Raw genomic sequence first — 17,313 nt, forward strand, 5'->3', positions numbered from 1 at the left:
AAAAACAAAAGGAAGTTTATTAATTTGTAACCTTATGTAACATTAGAGATACCCAGGGGAAAAGGAGTAACTCGAAGAGGTGGCTTCGAATTCAGGCTTATATGCCATGTTAGTAGGGAAAGGAGAAGGTGATATAGGCCTCTTTGGGGAAAGTAAATGATTTTTAGGAAAGATGAGTGGGCCCTGAGAAGAACAGATGGGAAGTATGATAGGTTGTGATGAAGTCTGTCTGTCACTTCTAGTCTCTTCAGTAACAAGAATCAATCTTCTCTGGTTGATGAAATTCCAGGGGAAGGGATTTATGACAAGTTAGTTCCTTTTTGGGGTTCTGTTTTTAGGCAGATAAGAGAGTGCAGAGAACACCTTTCCCTGCATTTACTCTTTTTCAAGTGCCTAGCTCAAAATAATCAACGTACCAAAGCAGCATATTTTGGCATGGCACATCCTGAGCTCCTACAGTCATATATGGGGGCACCATATTCTGATACCCTTCAATATCTATCACACTAGTCCATAGAACGGATAAGAAGAAAGTGAAACAAGACTGAGGCAATGAGGTGGAGGGAGATATACAAAGAAGTAAGTGATAGCACTTGGCAACTGATCTGATATTGATGGTAAAGAAAAGCAGCAGCCTAGGGTGACAGCTAGGCTGCTGGCAGAAGTAACACTGTGCATCCAACAGAGAATGTAGGAGGAGAAGGAAAGATGATGGATTCAATTTGGATGTGTTCAGATTACTTTTAGTGGTATATTCAAATACTGATGTACAGATGTCTGGCAGGAAGGCAATTCTGGTTAGAATTTAGGAGTGATGTCAGGGTTCCAGGTAGAAATTTGGGTGGCATTAGCATACAGGTGAATGTTTACAGAAACCAAGGATATACCTACTGGATTTCTTGGCTCAAACTGATTTACCTAATTTAGGATGGGAGAAGGGCAGAGTGAATTTCAAATTGAGCCTGATTTTATTTTATCAATAAATGTTGTGGACCTACTGGATAGATAGATGAATGGATGGATGATTGAATGAATGAAGGATATACTTATACCCTTGTTACCAGCTCTCACCAGACTTATATAAGTATACCCTTCATTCCTATACCCTGTACCATTCCTATACACCTATACCCTGAAAACCAACAGACATTCTCTTTATCTCATGATTTGTTTTGGTTTTAGCTCTGGTTAAGAAAAAGAATGACTGCCTCAAAGACACAAAAGGGCAACATTTGGATGCAAAACATGGAGGACTTTATTAAGCTAACTAATTTCAGCCCATGTGATGTGTATTATTCTCTTTAGATATCCGTGACCTAACAATGACTGACCAACTGCTGCCTTCGCAGCAAATGCAGATGGAGATGACCAGCCAAGTGACAGACTCAGTATTACTCAGCAAGCAAACATGCTAATTTGCACATGACATTGCTTGAGTAAGTGTGAGTCTTCACATTCCTTGCTAAAGACCAAGTGGTTTTAAAGGAAAGAGAGATGTGGGATACCAAGCATTGGCTCGTAACACCCATATCTGACATAAATGGTCATACTATGGTCCCAGGGGCTGCAGGACAATCAAGACTCCTTAATAATCAGGGGCACCTGGGTGGCTCAGTGGGTTAAGCCGCTGCCTTCGGCTCAGGTCATGATCTCAGGGTCCTGGGATCGAGTCCCGCATCGGGCTCTCTGCACAGCAGGGAGCCTGCTTCCTTCTCTCTCTCTGCCTGCCTCTCGGTGTACTTGTGGTTTCTCTCTGTCAAATAAATAAATAAAAAAATCTTTAAAAAAAAAAAAAAAGACTCCTTAATAATCAATCACAACCCCATGAAGGCAATGAATGTCCAGGGCAGGGTGGAAACAAGCCTTTCATTACCACTGATGGATAATTTTTACCTTGTTAGGGAAAGGTAGTTCTGAGCCTTCATGAATTGTTGAGGAAATGCTTAAAATGTACAGTTGTGGCCCAAAGTGGCCAAAATGTTTTCACACCTCATTACCGGCACCATATAGTTTGGGCAATGCCAAATAAATTACAAATCCATTTTGTAGTCAGGAAGGTCATTAGGACTCAGATTCGTTATCCACTGAGAGTTTCCTCTGCTTTCCGTTTATTACTCTCCTTTGAGTGAAATGGAACTGTAGGAGGAGAGCAGAGACCTCAATTCATTCAACCCTGACACATTATTCGTGTCTACAGTTTTGCCATAAATTTGGAGGAGAGACAGAAATTGCAAATGCAGGGATTTAAATCCCCTTGTGCTACATTTGTCAAGAAGAGCAGATTGTAAACTGCTTCTCGCAAATATGATATGCATTTGGGCATCAAGCTAATAACTCTGAACCACAGACTCATTTATTTGTGTAGTGTTTCCCTCCAGAAGTTTCTGAAATTGCTTCTGTTGCCATTATGTATCTCAGAGCTATTTGGGTTTAGTAGGAAGATTACAGAGACTATCTGGCTAAGAAAGTTAGAGTCCATCTCCAATGAGATGGAAATGACAAATTTTTCTGTTTACATCATCACAGTCTTTACAAACTATGCATTTGGAATACTTGACTTGGGCTTCTCTGAGGAAAGCGAAAAGAGATTCATATAGTCACCAGACTAGTCTTAGAACCCTATAGGAATATTGATGCTGAAGAAATCCATATCACGAAGAGGCCCTCATTCACCCTTCTGATGCTTCTATTTAAAAATAATTTGTGTCTTTTACATTTTAAGTCACCAGTAGGTCCCTCTTCCCTTAACTCCTTGATCAGAAGGATTTTTCTTTTGCTTCTTGTTTTAATTTTCTTTAGTTGGGGAGGGGCAGAGGGAGGGGGGGAGAGAGAATCTCAACCAGGCTCTGTGCTCAGTTTAGAGCCCGATGCAGTGCTCAATCTCACAACCCTGAGATCATGACCTGACCCAAAAAGTAAGAGTTGAACACTTAACCAACTGAGCCACCCAGGCACCTTGCTTCTTGTTTTGATTTTTAAAAATTTTGTTACATAAGTCATCTATTAATATAATTTCATTATTAAAATGTTTAATTATTACAAATAACACTGGAGTTCCCTTTGATTACTATGTCAAATCCTCTACCTTATCACAACACTTTCCACCCCTGGTCATAGCATTTTTGGTAGTTATATGTGTATCTTTCTAGATCTTCTTCTAGGGGTATAGTGTGTGTGTGTGTGTGTGTGTGTGTGTGTGTGTGTGTGTAGTGTATCTTGAGTGTGTATGCCTGTGTTATTTTAGATAAACATTCTACAAGTACCACCATACTGTGAATTTCTTTTTTTCACTCAATAATACATTTTGGAGATCTGTTGGTACAGAGATCTGTTCGATCCTACTGTGGACTGAATATTTGCGCCCCCCAGAATTCAGCCTAACCCCTGGTGTGATGATATCTGGAGATAGGGTCTTTGGGAGGTAACTGGGTCATAAGAGGGGAACCTTCATGAGTGGGATTAATGTGCTTATAAGAAGAGATGCAAGAGAGCAGTGAGAAGACAGTCATCTGCAAACTTGTTACCAGCTCTCACCAGACACTGGATCTGCCAGCACCTTGATCTTGGACTTCCAAACCTCCACAACTGCAGAAATAAATGTTTATTCTTTAAGCCACCAAGTCTATGCTATATTGTTACACCAACACAAAATGACTAAGACACATTCCTTGTATTCTTTTTAGCTGTTGCATACTATTCCACAGTATTGGTATATGTATAGTACTTACTTAGGTGGTTTTAATTTTTCACCACAATCTACCCCTGCTTGATGAAGAGTCTTGAAAAATCGCTCATCAATTCTTCTAAGTAAAAAATGTAATTCCATTCATTCTAATGGAAAAAAATGTTTCTATATTTCTCAGCCTCCAAATCATATCTGTTTGTCTTACAACATCAAATACCATTAAAATGTACACAATTACTTCTATAGTTAGCATTTCATAATATAACTCAACCAGACATTTTCTCATTAATTGCTCTATAATATGGCTGTTTCCATCCACTCATTCAGTATTCACAGACTGTACACTTAATACTTTGATGTATTTTTTCATTCGACAAATAATTACTGATCACCTACTATGCACCAAGCAACAGAATTGGGTGCTGAGCACATGGTAACAGACAAAAAAAAATCTCTGACTTGTGGAATTTACATCCTAGTGCAAGAGACAGATAATAGACAAGTAAGATACACAGGATGTTAGCTAGTGATACATCCTAAGGAGAAAAAAACAGCAGGGAGAGGGAATATGAAATATTGGGAAAGTTGTGGTTTGACATGGAGAGACCTCATCGAGAAGGTGCCTTTTGAATAAAGACCTGGAAGAAGTGAGGGAGGGAGCTGTGATTCTTCCAGAAACAAAAGTATCCCACACATCCCTGACAGAGATGCCCTCTAGGACCAAATAATTCTTTCTGACAGAAATGGCCGAAGTCTTTCTGCCGGGCAGTTCATCATCTGGTTTCTTGTCCTTTATCACATTTCCTAGCCATGGGATTTTTTTTTTTTTGCAAAGATAGCAGACTAGAGCTTTCCTGCCGAAGTGTCAAAAAACGCAATCATTGTTTTCAGTGAGAAATGGGTCATTCAACATGAGGGAGAATGGGATTATAGGTTGCCCCCCTTCTCTTGGGATCAGAAGCATCAGCAGGAAAAATGTGGTTAGGCTTCTGACAGGGAGATTTGTGGAACAATTTATCTCTGCCTGAAGCCACAAGATAGGAAGAGGAGAGCCCACGTATTAACTGGAGGAGGACTCAACCCAAGGGAAAATGTCCTTTTTATGACCAGGAATCTGCTTGTCCGTGGGTTCTGTCTGGCATTTTATATACTGCCTGGACATAAATCCTAGGTCTTCCAGTTATTCATTGGTTAAACATAGAGATTACCTAATCTCCCTGAGCTTCATTTTTTCCACCTGTAAAATGGGTATGATAACAGTAGCTATCTTGTAAGATTGACATTGGGGATTAAATGAGGTCACGAGGGTACAGTGTTTGGAAAATAATGATTTCTCAATAAGTAAGAATGCCACCACCACCACCGTCAATACTATTGGGGTTTCACAGGGAACAGCACCAAGGTCAGAGACAAGAAGGCATTATTTAGTTCATCTTGAAGACATTTATTGGTAACTCACAATGCCTGGTACTGAATATTCAACTAAATGGCTGCCTAGAGGCAAGGAAAATATTTTAAAAGATCCCTGTGCTCCAGGCAGGGACTAGAGGGTTAAGGATTTTCAGGAAGGGCGGTGATTTACAAATGGGTTTCCCTGGCACCAGGGAAGGGGGCGGGGCAGGAGGAGGAAATGGAGCCATTTTAGGCGTGATCAAAGGCACCTGTGAGACGGGAGGCTGGGTTGAGAGCCAGGAAGCTGCTTGATGTAAATGTCTGTGATGACAAGATGTGGCTAGCCTGGGGTGAGCGTAATCCAGGGGTGACCTTGCATGGCTTCATTCCGTGTCTCTCTAGTCCCAGTTTGTTCTCAGTTGTGTGGAAACAACCAAAGCTGACAACCAAATCTTTCAGCTACAAATCCACCTCACTGTGTAAAGAGAGCTAAACATACAAGTGTTCAGTTGTCTAAGAATAACACATGACGTCTCTTTTTTGTTTGGAGGCTGTGTATCGTACTTTAAAATACGCTGGCTGGTCAGGCCAGACTGCCCTGGGTTTGAATCCTGGCTCGTTTCACTAGTTGTGTAACATTGGATGAATTATATCATTTCTCTGGGTCCCAGGGTTCTCATTTGTGCGGTGGAAATTGTAATAATATCTACCTAATAGCGTAATTATGGACATGAACTGGGACAAAGTTTATAAAACACTCAGCACAGTGTCTGGTACATAGTAAATACATATTAATTATTATTATTGAAATCTTCTGGATGGATTGTTTTCTGAGGAGATACCGGGGAAAGGGTAGTATGATCGGAAAAAAAAAAGGGGGAACGGAAGAAAAGCTATGGAGAGGAGAAGCAGGAATGTAAAGTCTGATCCTGAAAGAGAGGCACTTACTAGCTGTCCAAAAAAAAAAAAAAAAAAAAATCCTGAGAGAGAAAAAGGATAAGATGGCAAGGACTCAAAAGCAGAGGCTTAGCTTTGCTTTTTGCCAAGGTTCCATCCATCTGGCCTTGGCGTCTCTGCCGGCTTTTTCCTCCAAAAGGCAGCTCCAGGAGCCCAGTGGTGAAACCCATGGCAGGGAGACAGATCATCTCCAAATCACCCTAAATTCTGCTCTCAGGGAAGGCATATAAAAAATGTACATAGCATTCTTTCGTGGTATAGCATTCCCCTGAGACTAATAGAAGAGACAGGCCTGTCAAGTGAGTCAGCAGTGACCACAGGCAGACATAATCCCATTGCTTTTTGGCTGACAACTCATGCAGAGGAAAATCTTCTCTGATCCACGCACAGGGAAATGGGGTTTAAATCCCAACGCAAAATTCTAACTGTAATCATCTTCCGGACCCCGCTGATGATGACCCCAGATGCCAGAAACATCAGAAACACCATCGACGCGCTTCTTACCATTGGGTTGTAATGATTTAGTCATTTGCTAAAGGTAAGATGCTCAAAGGATGGGATAACTCATTATTTTCAGATCTAAGCAAACACAGAAGGAACAGAATGATGTCTTTTCCTCAGATTTGTTTAATAGCAGATATGGCTCCCCGAGATTGATGATGGGCGAACATAGAGAAAATGAGCACGAACCTGAATGAGTTATAAGATATCTAGAAGAACAAAACAAATGGTGAACCACGTGATTTTTTTTTTTTTTTTTTTCCTTTTCATGTGAAGGAAGGGTGACTGGTCTGGATCCACTCCTATGGCTTTTTGAATTCTAATCAACCAGAAAAACAAGGCAAAATGGCAGTTGTGAAACAGATTTTCAGTATGATCTCTTCTGATGTGCCTTCACAAACACAGTCATTTAAGAAACCAAACTGAAGCCTGGATCTGAGTTATCAGAATGTAGGGCATGCTTAAAAGGAAGATCAAAGGGCACTTTTCACATTACAAAAATTAGCTTGATGCTAAAGAAAAATCGCTCTTGTAAAATGAAACGTGGATTGAAATCATGTATTATGACCCAGTCCATCTGTTCAGCATACTTTATCATCTATCTGTCTATCCATCTGTCCGTCTATCTATCATCTATCTATCCATCTGTCATCTCTCTCTCTCTATATTATATATACATATTTTTAGGAAAGAACAGAAGTATATTTATTTTACATTTTTGCTAAATTACTTCCTTAAGACATAATTCCAAGACCTCTGGGACGGCTTTGATTGAAATCTGCCCACTTCGGTATCTAACTTAATGCAGCTTGGCCAGCATGTGAAGGCTGACTTCCCCATGGGTGAGCTCCTGGGTCAGCTGACTTCTGCAAAGCCTAGAAAACGCTCTCATTTCTGCATTCCATCTTCTACCCTTATCTTAGCCCTTTTCTTTAGCCCACCCAAAGCTGATGCTTCTCCATCCCCTTTGAGCTCTGCTGCTGGGGTCCATGGTTCCTTAGCTGGTGTTGCCAAGGCTCCTGTCACCTGGTCCCACTACTCATGACCTTGACGTGCAGCCCAGTGTGAGACCCGGAGAGAAGACAGAATTCTGTTCTCAGTGGGATAGACTATTTACGCTTAGGCCTCTGCTTTAAGATTTGGGACTCCATTTTACCGTTTAGAGCTGTATGTATCAATGCCCCAAAGCAATTTTTCTGGGACGCATTTTGCTTTGAATTGGAAATACACTTTTGATGTTTTTTTATTTAATAAGGCACAGACACAGGACCATATCCATTATTTAGACTAGAACTTATTTTGCACTTGATGTAAGAAAAAAAAGCTGGTACACTTGTTCAGGGTAATTGCATAGAGTAGAATGAACCCAATTTATGTAAAGGATTATTGAAGGAATACAAAACTTCCAAAGTAAGCCTGCTAAATCATTCATTCAGTAAGTGATTGACATTTGCCCATATCGGGATCGTGGGCTTTGCTAGGTTTTAAAGCAAAGCAAAGAAGCAATTATTTAAAAGGGAACATGAAAACCGGCTTTGAAAGAGAGCAATCCTGGAGGGTGGATACATTTTAAGTGATTATTCTCTCTTAAATAATGTAATCCACAGGCCACTGAGTGAGGCCCCAGGAATCATCTCTCAGCCAACGTTTCTACCTGGCCATCTTTCCTAGTCTATCATTAAAACATATGTAAATGCAATGTAAATAAGGCCAACTACATTTTTAAAGGATAATTATCTCTTATTCTTCTAGGGATTCCTATTTCATTTTAGGATTAAAAATGCTGCTATAAACTAAATGGGTGCAGTTGGGCTTAAAGTCTATTTCTGGAAATCCAGCTCCTTTGAAACTACTCGTTCCTATTACATTTCCAGTTAATATCTATAAATCCATCTGATGCTAAAAAATCTGATGTGAAGAAATTGTAAATCTAAGTCCTTTCCTCTGCTCTAGACATAGTATGTCCAGAATTTACGAAGAGGTAAATGTTAACATTTTCATCAGTTAATTGTTCCCTAGACTTAATGTCAGAAACATTTCACATTATTGAGAAGCAGGAAGGAACAAAAAAAAAAAAAAAAAAAGAAAAGAAAAGAAAAAAAAAGCAACTTTAATGGATTCCTCAGAGAGTTCCTTTCTGGATTGTAAATCATTGTTCTTATGTTTTCTCTTTGGCTGGGCTGTTTTAGGAGATACACAAATGAAATACAGGATGCAAATGAATCAAAGACTAACAAGACATAGGATAATATTAAAATAGTCCCACTTTGCCTGTATGGGACAAAGGCAGTCTACTCCATGAGGGGGATAAAAGCAAATATCAATGAAGGATTTTTACCCTTGTGAAAGTGCAAGCTTCCTTTACTTGGAAAGAGCCATGTGGGGCGCCATCTTGTGATGAGGGCTGTAGGGAAGCTGACAGGGGTCTGAAATGGGAGCCATGTATGAACCCCCGCCTGGAAGGAAGGAATGAACTTGGCGAGCTCAGGAGAAGCACCCACTGACAGTGTCTCTCTTGGCTGCGGGGTCTCGTGGATCAGTATACCAGTCGGTCAACCCGCATATCAGTATTTTCTGCCTTTTAGAAACAATAATGGTATTGACCATTGCTGATAGTCTGTAAATACACAGACCACAGACTATCTTGCTTCAGATTGAAAAATACAGTTTGGGGGTCTGCTGTGTTGAGATCCCTCTAATTTTCTATTTGAATGTTTCCAGGTTTTGTAATTACACCATCATGTACTTAGTCATAATGAGTCAAGTTTAAACTGAATATGCTCTAGCACCCCCTTTTCATATATATTTTCTTTCCTTTTTTTTTTTAAGATTTTATTTATTTATCTGACAGAGAGAGATCACAAGTAGTCAGAGAGGCAGGCACAGAGAGAGGGGGAAGCAGGCTCTCTGCTTAGTAGAGAGCCCAATGTGGGACTCGATCCAAGGGCCCTAAGCCAAAGGCAGAAGCTTAACCCACTGAGCCACCCAAGTACCCCAATATATTTTCACCCCATATATCAAGTTTGGGGTCAACAAGTCCAAGGAGTGTGGAAAAATACAATAATACATCGAAGGGCAGAACATTAAAAAAATTACCTCACTCTTCAAATTTTTTAAGGTTTAGAAAATCTGTTAGTATTTTTAAGCATTTTAAGAATTATTATAAACCCTCTTTTAGAGTATCTTCTGAGGCCATCTGGCTGGCTCAGTTGGTAGAGCATGTAACTCTTGATCTCAGGGTTGTGAGTTTGAGCCCCACGTTGGATATATAGATTGCTCAGAATGTCTGTCTTTACTGGGTTGAGATCATATTCCTATTGTGAGCACACAGTAGAGCTCAATGAAAGCTTGTTTTCAGAATGAGTTACTTAAAGAGACACTTGTTTCTCTTTTACCATAATAGGTAATATCTGTAAATAGTGTTATCTTTACCTATGATATATATATAACAAAACTAAGTTCAGTATAAGAACTGATTTAAAGTAATACTATAAAGAACAGGAAGTTAAAGGTGGGAAATTAAAGAATTAAAAAAAAAAGTCTAGGATCTACCTGTGAATTTCTCAATATAGCATGCTTGGTCAGGAAAACAGAAATGAATACTGGTGAATGAACTTCAAATGAAGGGCAGGTATCAATATAAAGCCATGTAAATTTAAATTAACGTAAAGAAAACACAATTACTTGTAAAACCACCATATACAGTAAGAGACAGGATGCTTTCTTTCAACTTGCATTCTCCATACTGTCCATGCAAAATTGCTCCTGGAGTCCTCCAAGGGGCGTCTGGGGCCAGATGTGGAGAAAACATCTGGTACATCTCGAAGCCATGTGGCCTGCCCACCTCTTTAACTGGATGGAGTCTGGCCAGGTCCTGGCTGTGCTTCTGAGCCAGCCGTCTGGATGTGTGAGACCTGCAGCACGGGCAGCAGCAGCTGGAGGGCGTCCTGGATGTACGTGGTGCTGTTGCAGCCCTGAGAGGAGGGAGACACGTGCTTGAAAGGCTGCCTTCAGGGTTCAGTCCTGACAATTCTTCCCGCCTGATAACGGTGCCTCTCTTCAAACCTCACAATCTCTTATAATAGGCTCCCCTTAATGTTGGTGCTTAAAGCAAATGTAAACCTGCTCCTTTGGATGGAATGCATTCAGCTCTCTAACAGAGAGAATGTGCTCCACGCGAGGCAAATCATTTCCATCGATTTGGAGGGTACATGAAAATATGTATGCATTCATGACCCAGTATGTCTGGTCTTGCCCAGCTTGCCCATCCTTCTCCCAGCCCAAGCCCACTGTCCTGAAATAACACAAAAGCATAGGGTGCAGGAAGCCCAAGTGTGGGCTAGAGCGTGGGCTACATAAAGGGTACTGGAGATATTATAGCGCAATTATTCATGGCCAGTCCCTGAAGGCTGTCCTCCTGCACATGTCAGTCCTTTCTACTTGGCTTGGATATTTGGTGTTGCCATTCGTGTTCGGTGGTACCCCAACGTACAGCAGTGGACAGAGAGGCCATTTAATGTTTCAGGTCACTAAGTCATAAGAAAACTCCTGCTGGGGAAATGAATCAACACTTGACCGCGTATTCTTCACGACTGACATAGTAAATTAATTGGCCAATGCGTTCTGGGTGGCCGGGGGAGATATATTCTTGTTCCACAGTCTGCCTCTGACTGCCTGGCTTTCCTCTTAGCTGGGTCCCCCAGAGCCTTCCTCTCGGGCTCCTTGTCCCTGCTGGCTGACCTCACCCCCCACCACATGGCAGTGTCCCAAATGGTGATACTTGATGCCACTGCTTTGTTATATTTGCATCTTGGTAGTTTTCCTTAACATTAAGGCCAATTCCCACAGATGTCACTATAAGGATAGAGGTGGCCTTCCTTAACTTACATTTGGTAATTTCCAAACTCTGCAACTGACAGGCAACTTCAGCATATGCAAAAAAACTGCTGGATATGCCTTGCTCATGTTCAAATTTCACCCCTTAACACCCATGGTTTCAACTCAGTGCCCTGGGGCTACAGATGGGCCAGTTCCTTAGAGTGAGGCCCCTCATGGAAGGTTTTCCTCCACCAGCCACAGGTGGAACACAGCACGAATGACGCCTCCCAGGCCTATTTTCTTCTCTCTTATGTCACTACTTCTGGCAAGACCAGAGCGGTCTACGGACAGCTTCATAGCAGTGTTACTCAGTCCTGGTGAGCCGGCAGGCCACGGAGTGAGCGAGTGGTCTCTGACGACAGAGCCTCTGGTCACTCAACAGGCAGACGCTAACCAGTCAACTGGTCGACCCCGCTCCTCTGAAGCCTAGATCCAGCTACACCACAGGTTCTCATGCATGAAGAGAAGTGCCCATTTTTACAGAAATCATCGAGCAAGAAGCCCTGGTTGCAGCCACTAATCAGAGTGTTAAATCTGGTGTGAAACTCGGTAGCAGAAATGTGCTTCTGCCAGAGGAAACAGGAACAGAAATAACGTGCAAGCTTAGCGTTTTCTCTTTATAATCAGGAATTCTTGAAAATTAGGGATTGTTGTTTCCCGCCACGGTTTAACAGCTGGTTGGGCTACACACATGTACTCAAAAAAAGGCTGTTAATGGCAAGATTTAGAATTGCAATAACACTCGCTGCCTGGGAAAAGGACAAAAAAAAAAAAAAAGGAGCTGTAACATTTGCTTTGATTCAGAAGCACTTTCTCTCTGGGGGCCACTTACCTCTAACAAGACGCTATTGATCATGGGGTTAAGGACCTCGGCCTTCTTGTCGCTCTGTGGAATCGAAAGAAAGAAATTGACAGATTAGGTGCTCCTACTGTAAGGCTTGCCACGTGAAATGTCATATGCTGGCTTTGTCGAGGGATCTCTTAAAGAGGAAGGTGAGGAGACGCGGAATGCTTATTACAGACAAGGCTTCTCATTTAATTTTGACAGGAATCCCAGTAGGTAGGGAGATACCATGATAACCGTAATTTAGAGATGAGAAACTAGGAATCAGGAAGGTTGAGGAACTGGTTTAAGGTCACACAGCTAGAAATTTAAACACAGATGTTTTTAACTATCGAAAGTTTGTAGCCCATCTGGGATTACAAAGGGTGAGTGAGGCTGAGTCCTACAAGCACAGTCTCTACTGAAAATGTTGCTGTTTTATTTATCATGATCTTTTTGCATTCATTTTCGTTTTTTAAATTTTACATCAGAATATCTATCTGGATGACTGATGTTGTTTCTTTGTGTGGGACAGGGTAATTTTTAAAATTTTGCAGGTGAGTTAAGTACCTTATTGACCCATCTAGTCCCAGCCCCAGTCCGTAGCCTTATTTTCTTTCTTGTTTTAAATGCAAAGATGGGTATTTTGTTATAGGGTATATTTTCCAGATTAGCAGCAAAAATAACATATTCTTTTTTTAATGACCTTTTTCTTAATTTTTTTTTTCTTTTTAAAGATTTTATGTATTTACTTGACAGAGAGAGACACAATGAGAGAGGGAACATGAGCAGGGGGAGTGGGAGAGGGGGAAGCAGGCTTCCCACTGAGTAGGGAGCCCGATGTGGGTCTTGATCCCAGGACCCTGGGATCATGACCTGAGCCAAAGGCAGCCACTTAATGACTGAGCCACCCAGGCGCCCCTTAATTCTTCTTCTTTTTTAATAAAAAGATTTATTTATTTATTTTAGAGAGAGAGGGAAAGCGAGAGAGCATGCTCTCTCTTGTGCACCAGCAGCAGGGAGGGGCAGAGGGAGCAGAAGACAGAAAACCCTCAAGCTGACTCCCTGTTGAGCGCAGAGAGGAGTGCGCTCATGGGGGTGCATCCCAGGACCTGAGATCATGATCTGACCTGAAATCAAGAGTCTGCCACCTCACTGAATGAGCCACCCAGGCACCCTGAAATTAACCATTCATCAATATCACTTCCAGACAGATCTGCAGATTCCAATTTGCAAACCATGAGTATATGAAAAGCCTGATGTTAAGTAGGTGTCCAAAAAGTGAGAGCTAGAGTTACTATCATTATTATTATTTTCACTATTAGTCTATCAATCAACAGTCTTCTATAAGTGTTCACTCTACTCTTAGACAATAAATAATTCAAGAGACTGGAAAGAGAGAGGGCAAGTTTAATAGGCTGGTTTTCCTTACTGTACCCAGGAGATTTTATGGTAAACAAAAGCATATAGATTAAATATATCTTTCCAGAGCAGCAGATTTCCATCAACACTGCTCTACTGAGGGCAAAGTAATATCTTACTGGGGAAACCACAATGGAGTCTTGGGGAAACACTCTTTAAAAACCCAGTCATTTCAGTAACTAACCAGAAAATCCATTATGGTATCTGCTTTCATGTTTATTTGATTATCAATAAACCTTTAAAATATAATCAAAACGAGGGCAATAAAATGACATTGGTTTTCAGAATCAATGGGATGTGCAAGCCATTTAAATGGAGTCTGGAGAGCGATACACACTCATTAACTTCAAGTTATGAATAATGGCTGTTTCAGAGAACAGAAACCCGATGTCCGTGATTCATCCCAGCACAAGATCGGGGGTGTTGCAGTGACGGGACGGCATTTCAGTAAACCCTGTTTAGCTCTAGCCTTTTCTTTCTCCAAAGTGGTAACCTGCGTCTTCTGGATTTTGTGAGCACAAACACCAGTACACATGTACAATATATGTGTGTACACGGGTGTAAGGGCAAGTGCACAACCAGTTGCTAGAACCTTGTTACTCAGAATGTACTATGCAGAATCTCAGTCCTCATCCCCAGGGTGAGGGCTCAGAACTTGCGTTTTAACAAGTTCTTTGGGTGATGTGCACTGCACTGGAAGACAACAGGTCAAAACAAATGAGAAGCAACATCTGAACACTACCCACGACTGTAAATAAAAGGATGTCCACCACGAGTCATAGAAACCATCTCTCTCTCTCTCTCTCTCTCTACACACACACACACACACACACACACATCACTGCTAGATGGCCAAAGAGAAACCAACAGTTGGCCACCTGTCTGATGGGCGGCCACCTGGGATGTGAGCGATCAGTTGAGAGGGCTGGGGGCATTAGCCACCCCTTCCGGCCCCAGTTTCCCACCTCCAGAACTGGGGAAAGAGTGAGCAGAGGGTACAGAGAGCCTTGGGAAGCCGGGTGGCTGAGGCCGTCTCGTCCTGATTAAGACCTCACACGTTTCTGTTAAACTTGGCAGTCTCACCCCACAGCCCACAGGGGCCAGTTACTCAGACAACACTGAGCACACGAATGTGTTTGATCATGCCTATCATATCCATGAACTTCTCTCTTCTGCCCGTCACTCTGCCTACATACAGTAAAGCTCTCACTGCGGAAGCCCCCAAATCCTACAAGTACGAAAGCTCAGGTTTTACGAAATAGGAGAAGCAAACCAGATTCTTTGATGACAGAGTGAATAGGTAGTAGATGATTCAGCCCTAATTAATTGAGTCACTTCTCTGCTGACAGGTCTATAGTCATTTCCACTTCTTTTGAGGACTGTCCTTGGCCTTGGCGGGGGTGGAGTGGGGAAGTGAACTCCAACAGCCAGCTCGGTCTGCATGATAACATCCTGCCCCCAGTCACTACAGGCGATACCAAGAGGACATGGGACCCACACTGCTGAGTCCTACAGCCTTCTCAGCCGGGAAGCCTGAATAAGAATGGAAAGACACTTGGGGTCTGGGAAATGCTACAACTGAGTCACGTGAATGGCAAGACTTTGGAGAGGGAATATGTATTCTGCCACTGAGTCCCCCTAGAGGCTCACTTTCCTCCACTGCCTTTAATAAAGTCCCTTTCCTGGGTCGATTATATAGAGCTTGTTTCTGTTCCTTCCTGTTAAAGGCTGAGCTGAGTCCTCTCAGAGAGCTACAGTGCGGTCCTGCCCTCCAGGACATCGGAACGGGCCCTTCCTGGGAGACAGGGTCATTGCAGATGTCACAGGTTACAATGAGCCTTTTCAAAGTTGTTCCCTGTGCAACAGAAACACTACTCGCATGGCTAAGTCTTTTCTTTTGGTTCCACTTGAAGTGTAATAATAAAGTCAAGAAGCCTCTCACCTTGGGTGGTGTCCATACGCCAGGTTCTGAGGGCAACAGTGAATGCAAATATTCAAAATTATGCTAGTAGAGATGCTTGAATTATAGATCAAAGATATTAATTAATGAAAGGAACCTTCGTTCGGCTTCTATTTGTTTATTTATTTGAGAGAGAGCACCAGCCGGGCAGCAGGGAGGAACAGAGGGAGATAGAGAAGCTGACTCTCTGCTGAGCCAGGAGCCCGACTCGGGACTGGATCCCAGGGCCCTGGGGTCATGACCTGAGCCAAAGGTAGACGCTTAACTGACAGAGCCGCACAGGCACCCCTGACTTCTTTTTAAACAAATAAAGAAAATGAGGCCCACGGATATTTCAAAACCCACCTAATATCTTGTAAGTTGGAGATGGCAGGGTCAGAACTAGAACCCAGTCAGGTGAGAGCCCTAGGCCACCTGTCCTGACAGAAGGTGCTTCTGGCCTGGTTTTGGGAGACATCATGGCGCAGCGTCTGTATACGGAGCTATCAGAGAAGGCCTCCTACACGTCTCCTCACACTTCCTCACAGACCCAGCTTCCATAAAGGGTGGGAGAAAGAATCAGTATTAGAAACTCACCCCAACAGTGGTTAAAAAATTCATAAACTTCTTTGATAAGGAGGCCACTTCTTTACACATTGCAGTAGTTAATCTGAAAGGAAAAAAAAAAGTGGTTTTGGGGGACTTTCCATCAGATAAAATAATTTAACCCTCAAGACAATGGCTGGTATTGATACCATATTCCATTTAAAAGAACACACACAAATTTGAAGGTATTTTGTGGAAATGTGTTCTCCAACAATTTCCATGACTCACGATTACCCTTGAATCGAATCCTGGTTTCCTCAGCATGTGTAGTTAACGAATAATTGCCTAATTCACCCTACCTCTTTTTAGAATCAAAAGCATGTGCAGGAAAATTTAAGGCTTGAGTGCCATATGTTTAGCAGTGTAAGCCTCTTGCCAAGTGAATTTTCTCTCGCTTTCTGGTCATTTTGAAATAATAATGAGCATTCACTGAGGTACTATGTCAAGTACGTTTTTGTTTGTTTGTTTTTTTTAAAGATTTTATTGATTTATTTGACAGAGGTGGTGGGGGGAGGCTCTCCACTGAGCAGGGACCTGGACATGGGGCTCAATCCCAGGATCCTGGGATCATGACTTGAGCTGAAGGCAGATGCTTAACTGACTGAGCCATCCAGGTGCCCCATTAAGTACTTTAATATGAGTAATCATATTTAATCCTCACAGTGACCTTATGGATTACATTAATATACCCATTTTATAGATGATAAAACTGGCGCTTAAGAAAGCTAAGCAACTTTTTTTTTTTTTTTTAAATAGGTCCTGAGCCCAACTTGGGGCTTGAACTCATGACCCTGAGATCCAGTCGCATGCTGTAAGGACTGAGTTAGCCAGGCACCCTAAGAAGCTTAAATAACTTGCTTAGGACATGCTGGGACAGAGCTGGGATTCAAATTCAAATGTCTGTTGATTTCTTGATTACATTTTTTATTAGATGCCTTATAATAAAGATCCTATAAAATCTGTTCTTAAGACTTATATCAAAACTCCCAAGTTCATTCTAGCCATTTGACTTGTAAGGATTTTCCCCAAGAAAATAAAGCAAGACAGGTGCAATATTTAGCAAATATTGCTTTGATGACAAAAACCGAAAACAACCCAGTTAATGTAATG

General features: G+C 41.9%; 1 protein-coding gene across 5 annotated transcripts in view; it reads right to left on the minus strand.

Moving 5' to 3' along the window:
• Positions 1-6,641: 6,641 nt before the first annotated feature.
• Positions 6,642-17,313, minus strand: part of FAM114A1 (family with sequence similarity 114 member A1) — a 91,415-nt gene continuing 80,743 nt past the window's right edge. For all 5 annotated transcript variants that reach the window (XM_082728885.1, XM_082728887.1, XM_082728883.1 and 2 more), the window contains 3 exons: positions 16,195-16,267; positions 12,246-12,299; positions 6,642-10,509 (listed from right to left, as the gene is read on the minus strand). In XM_082728885.1, the coding sequence (XP_082585011.1) occupies positions 10,384-10,509; positions 12,246-12,299; positions 16,195-16,267 (253 nt within the window). In that variant the 3' untranslated portion in view covers positions 6,642-10,383. The remainder of the gene's footprint in view (positions 10,510-12,245; positions 12,300-16,194; positions 16,268-17,313) is intronic.

Source organism: Mustela nivalis (genome assembly GCF_964662115.1).
Source record: "Mustela nivalis genome assembly, chromosome: 4".
NCBI lineage: Eukaryota > Metazoa > Chordata > Mammalia > Carnivora > Mustelidae > Mustela > Mustela nivalis.